The sequence below is a fragment of the Chenopodium album genome, chromosome 23 (genome assembly GCF_948465745.1).
Source record: "Chenopodium album chromosome 23, dcCheAlbu1.1, whole genome shotgun sequence".
Taxonomy (NCBI): Eukaryota; Viridiplantae; Streptophyta; class Magnoliopsida; order Caryophyllales; family Amaranthaceae; genus Chenopodium; species Chenopodium album.
The window spans coordinates 7,523,159-7,542,040 of NC_137856.1; the positions used below are offsets into that span (position 1 = coordinate 7,523,159).

The 18,882-nt window shown below is 35.4% G+C and overlaps 1 protein-coding gene across 1 annotated transcript; it reads right to left on the reverse strand.

Annotated features, from left to right (window-relative positions):
• Nucleotides 1–7,904: 7,904 nt before the first annotated feature.
• Nucleotides 7,905–18,325, reverse strand: LOC145607983 (uncharacterized). The gene is made up of 8 exons (XM_081663585.1): nucleotides 17,688–18,325; nucleotides 16,510–16,878; nucleotides 16,142–16,401; nucleotides 13,184–13,325; nucleotides 12,582–12,953; nucleotides 12,146–12,277; nucleotides 10,454–10,582; nucleotides 7,905–10,316 (listed from the first exon to the last, which is right to left on the reverse strand). Exons 1-8 carry the CDS (start codon nucleotides 17,844–17,846, stop codon nucleotides 8,136–8,138), a joined length of 3,744 nt encoding a protein of 1,247 aa, XP_081519711.1. The 5' UTR covers nucleotides 17,847–18,325; the 3' UTR covers nucleotides 7,905–8,135.
• Nucleotides 18,326–18,882: the final 557 nt, after the last annotated feature.

Below are 18,882 nucleotides of genomic sequence, written 5' to 3' on the forward strand. Positions count from 1 at the left end.
CTACAAATTTAGAACCTAGACTCAATGATTCTTAACATATGTAATATTTCTTAGAAGAATAAACTTAGCTTTACTGAATATAGTTTTAATTTGAACACGATACTCAAAATTTTAAGACCTTGAACTCAAAAACAAATGTGAACCTATGCAATCTTTTTTAGAACATATGCAACGTATTTTAGAACATCTGTAATAGTTTTTAGAACATACTTAAATTTTCTTGAACATTATTCGTTAATATTGAGCAGGAATTGAAATTCGATTTTTACTACGAATTGATTTGAAATCAATTTATTATTGATTTTTAATGTAACATAAAATTGCTGAATTGTTGTTTTGTTTCTTAAATCAATTGCCCAATTTGATTGATTTGGATGAATAAAAAAAAAATTGATTTTACATATTAAAGTGTCAATTAAGCTTGGTTTACCTTTGATTAAGCTTCACAACTTGAATTCTCGATTGTAATTATTTCAGAAGTTGATACAAAATACACGAAATTCTTAAGCATGTGGTGATGGTGGTTGTCGTGGGAGAGAAGAGAGATTGGTAGCCATGATGGCGGGAAGAAGAGAAAGAGTGTTGGTGGTGGAGGTGGCGACGTAAAGGCTATATAACATGCGGTGGTGGTGACGGAGAAGCTAGAGATTGGATAGTGTTGGTGGGGAGAAGAGAGAGAATGTTTGAGGTTGAAGATGGTAGGTTGGGTTTAAAATTGAAACCTCAAAATTAACATATTTTTATCACAAATGTGCGTGGGAAGTTGTGAGACATGTGATGGTGGCAGTGGTGGTGTTGGGGTGAGGAGAGAGAATGTTGAGGTTGAGGTTGAGGATGATGGGCATAGTTTATTTTCAGAACATGTACCTTAACATATTAGAACATACATGTGTTCTCACATATAAAGTGTTCTCATATAAGAGAGGTGTTCTCACATGAGCCTCTCCCTATATATATATATATATATATATATAACAAAAACTAATACCATCCATTTATTTAATAAATCATAATATAAGTATATAATCGTACCATAACATTTTAGCTTCTCTCCCTCCAAAAGAATTTGACAATAACACTCCATTTTTTCTTCCCTTTAAGTATTGTAGCTTGAAATGTAAGTATGATTAAAGAGATAATAAATCGCAGAAAACAAACACCAAAATCTAATTAAAATAAACGAAAAAAAAACACTAAAAGTAAAATGAGAAACTAGCTAAGGGATGTTCTATGACAACTGAAGACCTTAACCACCCTCTATCTATGCTAATTTTCTTTTTTATTAAACGTTATTCTTGATTATTGTATAGAGTTCCAGTTTTTTTTAGCAAATGTTGATGACAGAGAAAATAAATAGAGATTTCTGATATTAGGAGAGAGAAAGTGACGTGTTTATTTTTCATTTTTTGTTTCTGAATAGGAGTATGGTTTAGTGGGGGCGTGAATATTAATCTAAGCATATCGTTTTAGTGGGGGTGTAGGGAGTAAACTTGGCAATCCTGACCCAGCCCGTTGACCCGACCCGAATGACCCGACCCATGACCCGAAGTTGACCCAAAAACATTGACCCGAAAATGACCCGAAACCCGAAATTTACCCGACCCATACCCGACCCGAAAATGGAGTTGACCCGATCCTGACACGACACCCGAACTGACCCGACCCGAAGTTGACCCAACCCGAAATTGACCCAAAGTGTTTCACCCGAATAGACCCAAAACCCGAAATTGACCCGAACAGACCCGATTTTGACCCGAACAAACCCAATACTAGAAATGTCCCGAACTAAAATTACCTTATAATTAAACAAAAAATGTCTTGTGCCAAAAATAACTCAAATTGATCATTTTCAACCGTAGCTAAGCTCATAAACTGAAATTTACTCTTTATAAAGTTATTGATTTGAGCTTAATCCACAAATGAAACAATCCGAACATGACCCGACCAGATTTGACCTGACCCGAATATACTTGACCCAAATTGACCCAACCCGAACATACTCGGCCCAGAAATTGACCCGACCCGGACTTGACCCGAAACCCGAATCAACCCGACCCGACTCGAATATTAGCTGACCCGAAATGACCCGACCCGAAAGTGACACGACCCAAATGACCCATTTGCCTGGTCTAGTAGGAGTAGTAGTTGCTGCAGGGTGTAGGTATGAATAACTAGGCAAAAACAAGTCATTTTATATTTTTATGTAGGCTTGACAAATTGTCCAAATTTGTCATTATAAACAGGAGGCTAATGGTCTATAATCTTTGTTTAATTTCTCAATGATGCTAATTAATCTTTTGAATATCTTTGCTTTAACTAATTCAATTTTTTTTAATAACTAATTTTAAAGAGTAAGAAGTTAAGATCGTGATTCGTGTCATATGTTAGTAAAAAGTTTGAGGAAAATCATTTAGTAAGTTTTCAGTGATAAGATAAACAACAAAAATAAAATGTTGTAACCAAAAAAAAGTTTAAAGTCTAATAATTTTATGTTTGCAGTTATTTTCCTACATAGTTAATTAACATAAAATAATTATGCATTATAATATGAAAAATGCTATATGTATAAAGTTAAAAGAGGAAAGTATTAGTGAAATATCTTTAATAAGTACCCTGATTTACGAGTGATTTTATCATACATTTTTAAATTAATACCAAATGAGGAAAGATATTTAATTGGTTTTTTTTTTTGAAAAGTAAGATACATGAAGGAGATTAGGTACGTCTTCTCGCAAGACCATGACCTAATCTATCAAGGAGTAAAAAATAAGAAAATTTATTATCTAAAAACGGATCTATATCTTGATGAGTCGGAGTGGAATAATAGTCGAGAGAGGCAACATAATCTGCTGCCCGATTTCCTTCCCGATAGATATGTCTTGCCTGAAAGCTCGAAAAAGAATCCAAAAGAGTCTTGATATCTACCATAAGAAGATGTAGTTTCCATGGACAGCTTGTAGCCTTTAGGGCTACGTATAAATCTATACTAATATATAATAGCAGGAAAATTCGCAAGTCATACAAACTACCATGTGTCACCATATAAATATTCCTTTTTTTTTGCTTTGAAAAAAAAAATTATTTGATTCTTACCTTAGCTTCATGCCATTTTATTCCCTTAATCATCTTTAACTTCCCCTTTATAATTATTTCTACAGGAATAAATTCATTTCCTTTTATAATTAAACCATCATGTCATTTCATTATAACTTTTTTTTAAAAAAAAAATTTACAATTTTTTACAGGTATTGTAACTTTATTAGTTTCTCATCTCAATTTTAACAAACTAAAACTCATCATCTTACATTGTTTTAAAAATTTTATTTTACATTATTGATAACCATGAGTCCATGACCGATAATTTAAGCTTCACATGTCATATTCTAAATTTTCTGTATTTTTTAAAAATTACAGAAATCCTTTTTTTTCCGAAGGGTGTTAGTATCCCTTTTTAAGTTTTATTAATTCTTTAATTTCTCAATATTCCTTAACCTTCCAAATCATTATATATGATTTACATCACTTTTCTTTTTAAATGAACAAGGTATAATGTGTGGATTTAAGTTATTTATATTTGAGAATAAATATTTATATTAATAATATAAGGAAAATTATACATTATAACCCTGAAGATTTCGAAATTCTACACTGTGTCCATGGTTTTTAAAAAGTCTACACTATGACCCCAAGGTCCCCTTAGTAACTCTAATTGTGCCCTTGCCGTTAAGTTTCCGTTAGCATGTTCCGTAATCTTTTAAAAAAAAAAATCAAAACTGTTAACCCTAGCCACCCACAGCCAACCGCTGCAACCGACACCTGCCTTACCCTCATCCCCCTCGAGCGTCGACCGTCGCCCAGACCCTCTTCCCCTCCCCCGGTGTCAGCGCTGCCCTGACCACCCTCCCCTTTCCCCATAAAATCTCGTGTACCCCTCCCCCTCCCCTTGAAAAAACCTTACATAACCTCCCCGATCGCCGGAAAGCATCGAGCTGCACCTCTCCTCACCGCCGTCGTAGCCGTCCGCTCTTATTCCTTTTCCCTCTCTCTCAGCCATATCCTTCTGCTACCAGAAATCGAAGGTTAACAGAAGGCTAGGGCTAGGGTTTGGAATTTGGGGGTTGGGATTTGGGAGAATTCACTGGATTTCGTGGTGTTCGAAGGGGAAAGGGGAGGTGGTCGAGGCAGCACCAACATCGAAGGAGGGGAAGGAGTCTGGGTGGTGGTCGGCGCTCCAGGGGGAAGGGGGATGGGCTGGCGGTGGCAGCGGGCTGGGCATGGGTGGTTTTGTTTTTATTATTATTATTATTATTATTATTATTATTATTTATTTATTTAATTATATAATTTTTTTTATTTATGTAAGCCAATCATACGTTCCTTCGTTAAAGATAACGGAACATACAAACGGAGATTTAAAGATTACAATAGAGTCACTAAGTGGACCTTGGAGTTATGATGTAGACTTTTTAAAAACCATGGACACAACATAGAATTTCGAAGTCTTCAGGGTTATAATGTAGAATTTTCCATAACATTATATATACTTACATAATTAAAAATTCACTTCATCCGTGTATTGTACGGGATTAAAACTAATTACCCTGAAAATATTAACCTTAACTCGACTACTCGAGGTCTCGAGGTGAACAAGCTGGCCCGTGGTAAATATGTCTTGTCCATCAGTCCATGACCACCCCTTTACACTAATGGTCTGAGCCTAGCCCACCAGACGCACACTTTTCTTTCAAAAAAATGGTTGTCCAAGTCCGCCAAGTTAACAGGCCAAATTTAGTGGGCTTAGTGGGTTGTCCACTGTACCGTTGTTCATGTCCCACTGTCCCTTCCATGAACAACCTCTGATACAAATCTAGTTGTAGGCTTGTAGCTAAATGGGTAAAATAATACAATAACAAAATTACTCAAAAAAGTTGAGTATAAAAATGATTATTTGTTTAACTTTTCTGCTTTATAAAAGGAAAAATTGTATAAATGAGGTGTTAAAAAAATTGACAGTTAGACACCATAGAATGAAAGTTGAGTACCCTAATCTACAATACCATACTAACTCCCATACTATTTCGAAATCATTAGTCAAAGGCAATTGCAATTAATTTGAAATTTACTTAAATATTTTTATTAGTAAAGGCTTGTTAATTTATTGTAATGAGTTTCTTTTGATTAAGAGGGAGGATTTAAACATACATAGCTGGCTTTGGAGATATATATATAGAGTTTTAGGTACGATTATAGTCATTGTTGGAGCTATAATTCTTACCTTTTATAAGGGAGTTCTAAATTTTGCACCTTAAACAAAGTGACAAAGTTTTACCTACATCGTTAATTTTGTAACTTAATTAGCTCAAGGATACATGTTACATTGCAATGTTCGTTGCAAGAATCATTTTAGTAATGAAGTACATGTAAATTAAGAGGAGGAGAAGATTAAAATAAGAGAAATTGTAGTATTGTGACATTTCCATTTTAGGGAAGTGTTGCAAGTTTTTTTTACAAAAAACGAAAGCGGCATTGCTCTATTAGATGATAAATTGGTGTTCCATGGCTATGTAGTTAGTTACGGGTACTTATAGGTTGACGGTCTTCTGCTGCCTGAATTCCGATGAGAAGGTGAAAAGGCTGAATCTCATTGTTTGGGATGATGGTCTTAGCAGTTGTAATGTTGCCAAACTTGCGCTTCATAGTACGGTTGATGCGACAGCCGAGTTCAAGGCTCGAGAGAGACCTTAATTACTGGGAGGATGTCCTCTGCTTCTTGTGGTAAGGTAATTTAAATTTTGTTTGGGTTTTAACACACGAGACTTCATTTTTTTTATGTTGTGTTTGCTTTTAAGCATGTGTTGCCTTTGGTTATTACTTGTACGGTGCAGACACTAACCCTTTAGTTTATTATCCAATCGCGTGTGTATTTTGGTTTTGAATACGTCGGTATATATATTCATTGACCGTGCACCGCAGGGGAATAATTTATATATTCAGCTTGCTTTGGTTTGTGGTGAACAGATTTGTTATGCTCTAAGACTTTAAAACTGGTAAATCGTACTGCCGCCGGCCATTTTTTTGTGAATACCATCCTGTAGATTTGTTTGTGTTTCGTTTTATTAATTTTATTTTAAAATACAAACTGAGATGGGTATGTGATTGCAGTTACTAAAGGCTATCGAAAGAAAAAGAAAAGGCTCGTATTGTGGGAAAGATCTCCCCACCAGACTCTGGTTATTCCCCTTACCCCAGCAACATGAGTTATCACACTTTAGGTTCGCAGGTTTCCATACCCTGTAGTATTTTTCTTTACTTTGTGCTTCGTTTTGGCTTGTTGTCTCAGATGGGAATGAATTACAAGGCACGCAGCATTTACTCCTCGTTAGATTTAGGGAGACTCTTCATGGTATGGTATGTTTCCAAGAGAAACAAGGGGCTCGGTATGTTTGGACCGTGCCATAATACGTACTCCAGCTATTACAAATGGCAGTTTGGATATGATTATTGTTTTATAAGTAACCATGCATCATCCTATCTACTTGCTACATTTAATTTACTGGGGTATATATGTTTAGCTGTTTACCTGCAATTTCCCTACATGAAGATGGCAGTCACATGCTTCACACCTCTGTTTCTAGGCTGCTACACATACATACACGAGTTTACCATGAACTCTTCACTGACATATTCACTTAACATACATACACGAGCGAGGCATTATAATCCTGTTTCAATTCCCTGTAGCCTTGTGTGATTATCTACTTGTATGTAGATTTATTGTGATTGCTGTTTTTTTTTTTATGTTCCTCTTAGGGGTGGGGATGTTTTTCTGGTTTGTGGACAAACCACCTACTTTGATAATTGTGATCTCCGGAAGTAATATATAGTAAGGTAACTACCACGTAGTAATATAGATAGATCCTACGTAATGTTTGTTTAAAAAATACTTTGTACAAAGTTGGACATGTCCAAATAATTTAAAGTATTTTTACTATACCCTAAATTGTAGGGTGTTGGTATTGTCCTAGTCCGGAGGTGGAAGTTTCCGTTAACTTATGCCTCGCTCCAACTGAGGAACTGTTACTGTTCATCATCTCCCTCAGGTCAATCGACCACCATTAATGAAATTTCTGAAATTGTAGAAATTTCTAAAATTGCACATAAAACGCCATAAGTACTGTAATTCACTATTCGAAAAAGACTAAATTGATTGAACAACATATGAAATCGTGATGTAAAAGTCTGTTTGTCGATATTTATCACACCCAAAACACATGGAATACGATGAACTCCATCGAAGTCCATACAAGGGTTATCCGTTTCCATAAATCGATTCGCGGTAATTTAAAGAGGTTTCCGCCTACGCCGAATGCCTAGATGACCAGGAGAAAAGAGAGAGAAAGAAATTAGATAAACCCTAGGAGAGAGAGTAATTAACATCAATAATCTTAAAATCTAATTAAATTTTTTTTTAAGTTTCTAATTATTTCGTTTTCTGAAATATTAAAATAAGAAAATCTAAATTGAAATTGATTTTCAGTATTTTTGAAAATTACAAAAATATTTTTTGGAAAATTAAAAATGGAGTTTTTTTTTTTTTTTTTTTGTGGCCATGAGGGTGACACCTCATTGGGCCCACTTTGGCCTTATGGTGATCATATTTTCTATTCTCACCATAGAATCATCAAAACTGTGGGAAATCTGTGATACATTCTTGAATTTTACATAGCAGTTGATGAAGTCTATTAAAAAACCTCGTAACATCAAGATTATTTTTTTTATTTTTGAGAAATCATAACACCAAGAATATGTAATAACGGAATGATTATGCTTTTTGCATATATCCTCCTCTCAAAACTGACTTATCAAAAAGTAAAAAAAAAAAAAAAAAAAACAATAAGAAATCATTCGAACAATCACGGCACTCTCAATCTGTATTTCTCTCTAGAATAGCAAAACTGATAGTACAATTCAAATCAATCGAGCGAACAAAGGAAAAAAAGAAAAATAAAAAGAACTTTTTATGAGATATCTTTAAAGCATTATTACTGTTTCAAACTACAAAGAACTCAAACTTCACCTATAAGATGGCAGAGACTGACTTTCAAACTGCAATCTCGATACCTTTCTCAGCTATACTAAAAGATAGAAAACTGTATCCCATTCCTTGTAGCAAACAAATTGTATTCTTCAATAGTACTTTCTTTCTTACTGCGACCATGATCACCTTCAACATGGCAGGAAGAAAGGTCGCCAGCTTTCTGATCATCTGACAACTGGACACTGTTTCTGTAAGTTGGGAGAGCAGCCGTAGGACCACCAAATTGGAAAAGGGAGAAGCTCGACTTTCTTGTTTCCGATTTAGTCAAGTTTCGTGAGCCTCCCTTTGAAGGTGCATCTCCTGGATGCTGTCCAATAACAACATTCTCTCTCCTTGATTCACCAGAGGTGTCTCGCACCCCATTTACTTCAGGGGCATTGGTTTTCTCTTGTTGGTTCATAATATTAGCTGTATGAACTGGCTGGTAGACAGGGATCTGATGGCTGTTCATGTAAGGAGATGGTAGATGCTGCACTTGACTGTACGGCATGCAGAATTGCGAGTCCCCATTCAGACCATAGCCAATGGGACTAGTCATGAGGTAATGATTCGGATGGGGGTATGCCATCATCCCATTAGCCGAAGCTGCTGACCAAGGAACTGAGTTTTGATGGTAGTAACCCACAGTAGATGGAGCCTGGAAAACAGGAAAGGAAATGCTTGGGTTATGAATTGATGGAAGCAAACCTTGTTGAACGGGTGCTAAGCCATTAACAAGCTTCCCATTTTCCACATCCTGCGTGGATGTATTTGTCGGCGTGTTCCAAGGATAATTATTACCAACACCCTCAGACAAAAATCTTGATGATTGTGTCATCAAGTGGATAGCTTCTTGCTCTATCTTCTGGTTTTTGTCTTTACCAGCATCATGAATTTCAGATAAGCCATTAACACAAACTGAAATATCTCTTCCTTCCGATTGTTCACTACTATCTTCCGAATCTGTTATTGAAGACGACTCCACATTTTGGTGGTTTGAGGATGGTGTATTACTATCTCCCTCACTTTGGCAAGATGAGCAATTATCAGAACTTGAGCTGCTGCTGGCAGAAAAATCAGATACCCTGTTAAGGTTACTGCTAGTCATCAAACAAGAATCATTTTCCTCTTCAGCTGCATCCTTAGGGTGGTACAAGGCTTCTGTTTGACTTCCTTTCTGGGTGCTCCTCTCCACCCTTGATGTAGACTCATTTTCTTCTGTCTTGAAATCACATGATCTCAGGGTAACATCAGAGTCAGAATTACTACGCAGACACCTCTTCTGCGGTTCTACAGGTTCCCAGACCTTCTTGGTGTGAGGTGAATCTCTGCCAGGAATACTACTATAACTTGAAATCTTGCTCCTAGTTCTTCCACAATTATCTCGCGCATAATCCGTTTGACTAAACTTGTTGATTCGATGAACTGGCTTCGCCACATCAGATGCTATTTCTGTCTTTGTAATAGATCTGCTCTCCCGATTAAATCGTGTTCCAGACATGTGTGGCTCAACCTTTGCCCTATAGTCATTCGGTTGGTTACAACCACAAGAATGTAGGTCACTCCTGTCAGTCATCCTGACGTTGGAACACTGAACCTTGTGACTTAACCTCTGACTATTACTTTTAGCAGTGAACTTCACAGGACTAGCTCTGGACTGCCTAGTAAAATAATTACCTCCTTTTGTAAAATTTTCAGAAGGGTCGTCATAATATCTAGACTCAGATTCATGTACCACGGCCCCATTATCCGAACTCCGTCGTCTGTCCGACCATTTCCCAGACGACTCTTGCAGAAAGTCCCTGTGAGCTTTCAATTTCCAATGTGAGCCCTTCATACTGTCAATTGAGAATGAATCATTTTCCCCTTTGACATCAGCTAATTCTCCATCAGTACCATCCAAATTATTGTGAAGAAAATCAGAAGCAGCATAATCATTCGAAGACGACTCATCAAGAAATTCAGGAGAGGCAGACTCAGAAACGTTGGTATCACCATTTTCACTTACTGAGTCTCTAATGCTATTAGTGGCTTCCTCATCAATGCATGATGACAAAGCTTCCTCTGAAATCTCAGGAGCAATAAAAGCTTCACTTGATTGACTACATTTTTTATCCTTATCCTTGTCTCTCAATCTCTCCTTTCTACGAAGCTTCTTCTCTCTTTCTTTGTTTCTTTTCCTCTCCTTGCGTGCTTCTTCTTCACGCTTTTCCTTCTCTTCTTCTTCAAGAAGCTTCGTCTGTACACATACTAGGTAATCAGAAACAGCCTAAAAAATAGGCATAGCTGGGTATATGTCTATATAGCCCTCTTCTTTTCTACATCACTTGAAATAACAAAATACGGAAAGTAAATATTACAAACAAGTATACAAACCTGCTTTTCCAGTGTTATTATTTCTTTGCAAGCAACATGTATACGTTCCTCAAGCAATTTCAACGCAAGACAGACAAAAATGCTGTGTGCATTTTGGCGGGCAGTACCTTCCCTGAAAGCTTTTTCAACCTGGAACAATATTATTGCAAATTAAAAGATGGTTTCCATGAAAACATACTTCTGATACGTCAAGCAAGAGTGTGAGCCTCAAATCTATTGACAAAGACTAAAAGGGAACAACATAGCAACGAGGACGTGACCAAATGTACAACAATCAGCAGATATTCCCGTGGAAAATTCAACATAACCTACTACTGAGGATTCTAATTTAATCTCATATGCCATCTCCAAAATAACACCCTAGCCTACTTTTGTCAATTTGTAGCAGCAAACTTTAGTGAGGATTTCCTAATTTTCTCCTCAATAAGATAGGGATTAATAAAATTTATAGACAAAGGAAATATAACCTGAACCCTCCTCTCAATCTACTGATCTTGTACTCTCCTAAACTTGTATCTGATCCTTTCTTGTGAACCTCCTCCATAACCAATCTCACCACTTCTCTGCTCCCATCTTCTCATCCTTCAGGCCTTGATTGGTTAGAATTCACCATTGAGGTTCCAATTGAAGTTCTATAATAAATATGACCTAGAAAACAGTCAATCGATCTTAACCTTTGTGGCAATGGATTTGTAAAACCCTCAATTATTTTTTAAGGACATGCTTCCTACATGTCTCTCCAATCTCTTGATCATGGAAGGTGTTAGCAAAGCCTACAAGGAGTGACAGGGTGGTCCAATTTTAGTGGTAATGAATGATGAGAAGGGCATTCAGGATGTTCTTTGTACCTTTATAAAAGGAAGAGAAGTAGCAGTGCTTCTACTTAGTGGGGAGAATAGGAGGAGTCACACCTAGAACATCAGTGATAATCGTCTCATTTAACATGACACGGGAAATTAAATTTAGTCTTAAGAAATGCTTGCTTGGTCAATTAGCTAGCCTTCCAACGCCAAGATCATTAAGATTTTTTAAGAGTTAACAGCAAGTCCAATTCTGTTCAGAAATGTCAGTTAAAAATGCAACTATATACTACAAAGTAATTCAAAGTTTACTCTTGGTAGGCAAAAGCATCTAAATCCAGGATGACTTTTTTATTAAGTGAAGTCGGCTACTTGGTGTTTCTGTTGTTCACCTTCGGCTGAGCTAAAGACCAAGCAGGGCATGAGCTTGGAGACCACAATATTTGGTCATAATGGGCAGTGAAGGCATAAAAGGAAGGGGAACACAAAGGGATAGGAATAGGAAGATTCAGCAATGGATAAATTAAGCAAATATTGTAAAAGACTAAGAGCAAATCATGAAAATATCTCTCTTTAAAAATGGTAATAAAATTCCAGATGGTTTTTATTATCTCTTTTTTCTCGTGTTAAAGGTGATTATAAAATTAACTTCCTCACTTTGCTAAAGAATCCAAGAGATAAAAACGGTCATCATAAAAACCCACCACACAAGGTGACACTAATAAAATGTTGCAACTAAAATTTCAGTGGTGCCACAAATGACAATATGCTGATACTTGCAATACCATCTCTAAAAACAAGTGCAAATGCATCAATATTCTCAACAAATCATGTGTACAAGTAACAAGCTACCAATGTTGAGAAAATAAGTAGATAAGAAAATAGAACATACCTGTTCCTTGAAAATGACAGTAGCAGCATCAAGAAGAAACTCTCGTGCAAGTTCAGGGCTCTTTGCGTGCTTCTGTGGACGAGAACATTCACCATCTAAATCATTTCCATCCTTGTCCATAGAATCATCATCCTGAGTTTAGACACGAAAGTACATGCCATGCTCCTTTTAGAATTAGGTCATCAAAAACAGAGTTAAGATGGATAAATATGTTCATGATTTATGAATAAGGTGTTTTCTTCTTTTAGAACTGTTGGAGGGTAAAGGAAGTAAACAAACCATCACTACACAAATGCATATAACAAAATCCTCCAAGTAGGTTTTTTCTTTTAAAATCAGTCAGAAGGTTAAGAGGGATAGAGGAGCTAATACTAAACAAATGCGCCAACACATCAAGATCCCTTAAGTAGAATTACAAGCAGGAGACAGAACATACTTCCTCTTCTTCAGCTTCTTCTGCATGCTCAAAAAATCTTCTTATGCTTTCCCCATGAGTGATGGTTACATAGCCATCTCCAACAGCCAGCCTGCAATGAACACACGGCCTTCCCTTCAGCGCATGAGCTTTCACAGAAAACTCAGAACAACGGCCATCAAGTTTCCATGCTCTCAAGGTGATGTAGCAGGCATTCAGACCATCAAGATCTAGTCCATTTACTTCAACACTTCCATTCATCCCAACATTTTCAAAATCCAAAATGTCCGATTTTCCTTCCCCAGTACCCACTGCCCATTCAAAGTGATGATACGTTCCAATAGAGTCGATGAATGTTTGGTGCCAATCAGCAAGGATTGTGTCATTAGATACCTGATATATTCAAAGTAGAAAGCATGTTAGCTGTTTACAAACTTAAAATCTGCACAAGAAAGGAAAAAAAGAAGACATCTGAGAAGGATCGTCATTGGCTACAGCTTGCTATAAACAACTACCCTATCTAGTATTCCAAAAAGCAAAAAATAAGACAGAAGAGAGCATGGGGAGTGGGCATCTGGTCATAAACAGCTCAGTTGCTAAGGTGGATTTGGAGGTGAGAATACCTCATACTGGAAAGCAGTATCTGCAACACAAAACCAACTTGTGCACCGAGGTTCTCTTCGAGTGCGTTTCAATTCCTTCAGCTCCTTAAACTCGCGAAGGACATTCCTTCTGCAATCTCTACAAAATCTCTTGTGATCAAACCTGTGACATTAAATTGAACTCTTTAACAAAAAGTCAAAGGGAAAAAAAAAAAACCTAGACATTGAAATGCTACACAGTAACTAAAAACTTTAATCCAGCTAACAGATGAATATGATTCCATAAAAAAAAAAAAACCTTTATCTACATACAATTCAATTCATTACTCAAGAGAAGCATAGTCAAGACCCCCTAGATTCACGAATTTACTACCATCAATGGCTCTATAAACATAAAAAAAATGGCAGAAAAGGCACTTGAAATAATTCAGCAAAAGAACTTACATGCATAGACACTTTTGATTGCTTAGACAGAAAGAAATCAGTTGTAATATAAGATGACACTTTGTGAAAGATACATTATGCCTACCCTTTCTAGACAAAATTGAAAACTAGTGTTCGCAGTCCTTGGTAATCTATTGAAAAGACAAAAGCCTGCCTTAAAAATGCAGTCTAACTGATCTAACACACACCCTGACTGATCTTTTCAAAGTAATCTGTAAGACATAGCCCAATTCTAGCACAGCAAAATCCTCATTGGATACACACAAAAAAAGCTCGTCTTAGATACTAAAAACATATTAACCTACGTAATCAACTATTAGATATTTAGATATATTATTCTCATTTGGGAGGCAAATTTTAAGTGCTAAAAAGGTTAACCTCAATCTAGTCCAATATACAAGCCCAAATATAACAAACATACCATAAGCTAAAGATAATCATGATAATTTTTCTATCAAATGACAGAGGTAGCAAAAAAGACGTCAATATCCATCAACAGAAGACATCGTACTGTGGCTACTCTTACATTTTTTAAAAAAAAAAATACCAATCAATAAACACACGGATATGCTTCATAAAAACAAACAAGATCATTTGCAGACTTATGCAAAGTTGATGCTTTTAAAACATTTCTAATCACCTTGTTCAATTGAGTATCTTCTATAACACTTGCAAAAGTCAAAAGACCCACAAGGCCACAATCATCATTTTCATTTGAGCTTGAGCCCAAATTTTGATGAGGTTGAATCCATTATTCCATTTTATCTTTACAAAATTTCCTTCAGCTAATTAGCCTACTACACACCCAATAGAGGGCTACCAGGTCATCAATTCAATCAATCAAAGCCTTTATCCCATAAGTGGGGTTGGCTAACATGAACCAAATGGCTTATTAGATAAGAAAGAGGTGTAGAGAGATACAAAGACCCCAAACAAGTAGTGCCGCTTTGGCGAACATTCTAGTCCTTAAGACAAGCAATTATTGACTAAAGGAAAGAATTTAAGGTGTTTAAGTCATCTTATCCACTAAAGATGCACAATAAATGGCTTATTAGATAAGAAAAAGGTAAGTTAGTAAGTTACTAATGTACAATGATCTTATTTCCAAAAGTGCATGGCATAATCGAAATAGGATATCAAAAAAGAGCCGCCCAAAAAAATTGGTTGGGACCCATACTAGTGGTCAAGACCTTGTTTGACCTTCAACTTAGTTATGGTCAAACTAACACTTACCAAGCATGTGAATTACAAAAAACAATCCCATTATATCACATCATTTTGGGATGTGAAACATTGGTAAATTAAGAAACACGCTTCAAAGTTCAAACACATACTAGTAGATGGGTAACATAATACATTCAATGTTGCATCAAAAATAGATATTATTTCCATTCTTTTTTAAATTTCCACATTACGTGTTTCATGCTGGCCAATGCACTTCTTATACCACTAATATCTCTAACATTATAATACTAAATACTATAAAAAGTCAATGTTTTGAAAGTATATATCGAGAGGAATCTAACAAGATCTCAAGTGATTATATTTTCCTAATGTATATAATCACAAAATACGGTCAAATGAGTGTATGTGAAAAATGTGAAATTCCAAACGCGGCGATAACAAATAGAAGTACATTATTGAAATTAGGCATACACTCCGAATTAGTTTACTTAGTAGCTTGTGTAAAAAGAAAGAAAAAAAAAAAGTTATTTCTAATCACAGCTTGTGTAAACAAATATTAGGTATTTTCTTTCTATTACAAGTCAGAACAAATGAGATGTTCAGGAATACAGAGATTGCAAACAAATAGTGCCTCTTTTGAGTAAATAGAGGATGAATATTCTAATCCTTGAAATGAGCAATTATTGACTAAAAAAAAGAATGTAAGGTTTTTGAGTCACTTTATGCACTAAAGATGCACAATAAATGGCTTATCAGATACTTTAGTAAAGTATGTTACTGATTTACAACAGTCTTTATTTCCTAAAGGGCATGCCATACTCGAAATAAGATATGAACAAGGACCTTCCTGAAACTATTGGTTGAGACCTTTCTAGTATTAAGGCATTGTTTTGACCTTCAACTTAGTTAAGCTCAAACTCACACTTACCAAGTCTATGAATTATATGATTTATATCATATGATTCAAATAAGTTCAGAATGTGAAACATTTGTACTTTGGTAGATTTAGAAACACACTTCAAAGTTCAAAAACATACCGCTAAATGGGTAACTTAATACAATTAATGCTACTACAGATGCGCAATAAATGGCTTATCAGATGTAAGTTGATAATTTAGAATTATTTATTTCCAAAAGGGTATGACATACTCGAATATATAATATCAAAAAAGAGCTTCCTGAAACTATTGGGTGGGACCTTTCTAGAGATCAAGCCCTTGTTTTGACCTATGCTCAAACTCACACTCACTAAGCCTATGAATTATCCAAAACAATCCGATTATATCACATGATTATAGTTTGTGAAATATTGTTAGATTTAGAAATACAATCTAAAGTTCAAACACATACCGGAACACGAGTCTTTCAATGAAATCTTCTTCTTTCATCCTCAAAAGAGAATGGCGCGTCTCTTCTCCAAGTGCTGACCAAAAATCTACCAATGTGTCACAAGAGAGTCTAGCAGTATGCAGAGCACATGTTTCTCTAGTTCCATGTCCTCTCCCGTAACTTGGTATTCCCTGGCTTATCCAACCACGACCACCTCCACCACAAGCATCAGGGTAAAGCAATTCACGTTCTCGCTCCCTCGCACGTGCACTATCAAAAACCTGATAAATATCAGGAAATTAAATCTCCAAGATATGTGGAAGACGATTAACATGGAAAATTACTATGTTCACTGAAATAAATTAAGCAAACTTTAAAAAAAGACTCACATTCTGGAGACCCTTGAGAGATTTTGAATATAAATAGCAATCTAAAAGCGTAAGCGACCCATCTCTAGTGGTGATTAGACCTCCCCATGGGTGGACAGAGGGGTCTTGAGATTCGTCCTGAAAGATTGCTGTAGTGTCCCTCCCGCCATGCATTTGATCTTTTGAGATCCCAACCCTACTGCAAGGAAGCAGACCACCTGCTCCTTCATTTTGCAATGACTTCCCATACAAAACAATTTGCGCATGACCTTCAAGCAACAACCCATTGCATCTGGAGCAGTACAAGTTTTTCCTAGCTTGCTCGAATAGAGTTTGCTTTTCGAGCCTCAAGAGATCCTGCCGAGCTTGCGAAGAGAGCTCACTCCAAAACTACGTCACAACAAAAAACATATAAGCCATTATTCAACTGTGAATTAACATCTAAGCATGTAAACCAAAACCCAAGCCATTAACCTAAACCCTATCATAAGGCTGCCGCCTAAAGTAAAAGGGTTGAATAGAAAGGTCAAATTCACACCATCCTACTCCATTGCAACACTCTTTCTGAATTAAGACTACATTATAAAACCCTCAACTAGCATTCCACTTTACAACATATGGAAGGTAAACGACAATTAAATTCGGCATTCCTGCTCCATTATAAACCTACACTACTACATAGTTTATCACACAGTAACACACATTCTCCGACATGATAAAGAAACACCACCTCAAACAGCAATTCGATATCAATATCCATATCAGATACCCAGCAATTCAATATCGATATCAGATACCCAGCAATTCAATATCGTTATCAGATACCCAGCAATTCAATATGATATCAGATATCCAGCAACGAAATAATACCGAAAACTAATGATAACAAATTAACAATCAAGCTCGAAACCGAAACCATAAAATATCTCAGTCATAACACATTCACACAAACTAACAATTCCAAAACATGAATGGAAAAATACAACCAAACAATAAATAACCCAGAAAATGGATCTAAATTCTCAAAAAAAAAATCACTCAAAATTATCAATGACAAAATCACAACACTCATTATAAATTTACATTCATACTTATCATTAGTTTCAATACTAAGATCCAGTCTAAGTAAACCCCATTTCATCAAAATTCAATAATTATCATCAGAAATTAAGATTAAAATAACAGAAGGTAAATTTTACCTTCTGGAGCTGATTGTAGTTAATATCATCGCGATGTTTGGACCAAAATCCATTGCAAGATGAAATTGATCCATTATTATTAATCGATAACGAATAATACGACGAATTCGCATTGCTTAACGATTGATCATTTCGTTGCGCAGCAGCTAATCCTGGCATCCTCAAATAATTTTTTTAAAATTTTCTCAATTCAAAATTTTTTATAATTATTATCTACAACAACCCAGATTATTCTTCATCAAACAACCCATCAAAATCCAATAAAATCAAAAACCCCTTAAAGCTTAAAATCCAAAACAAATTATTGGATCAATCAATCAATAATCAATCAATCCAAAATTTTCCGATTCTCAAAATAAAATCACCAAAAATAAAAATCAAAATGAATCGATAATTATTGGGGAAAAATCAAAATTATTAAAATTAAAAAAAAGGGATTAAGATTTAGAATTCAAAATGATCAATTAAAATCAAATGAATGGAAAATCGTTTGATGATTAAGAAAAAAGGAGAGAGAAAATGAGAAAGAGGGGGCGGGGTGACGAAGAGAGCGTAGGGGTTTTCGTTGCGGTGATGAGATTTGGGTGTTGTTTGATGTTTGTATAATTTTATTTTCTCTCTCTAAAAATGTTTATAATGTTTTTATGTAAATGTAATTATGTAATTCTTGAAGAAATTAAATATAAATAAGTAGAGAGAGAAAGAAGGAAAAAGAAAGAGGATTTGACGAACCAAAATCTACGCGGTAAAAAAAATAATGAAATGAAAATAATATAAGGTATTAAAAATAATAGGTGCACATTCATATTTGCAAGTTTTAATAATTGTAATTTTTTACTAAAATGGAAAGATATAATAAGGTTAAAAATGGTGAGTGAAGTCTTAGGTTGGATGTGGTGTGGTGGCATCACCATGCCACATTATGTCGTTACTATTTTCTAAGGTGTAGCATGAACCAAAAATTATTTTTAACTTTTCTTTTCTTTTTTTTCCTAATGGTGTTTTACAATGAAATCTTTATTTGTTTGAATTTTAAATTTACCGAACTATTGTATTAGTAAAAATCATATAGGGTTTGTTCGATCTATTCACCTTATTGTCATTTAGATTTAATAATTTCAGTTAAGTTTTAATAAGATAAATTCTAAAAAAAAAATAAATAAATAAATAAAATAAGTTTTGATATGGGTCACTC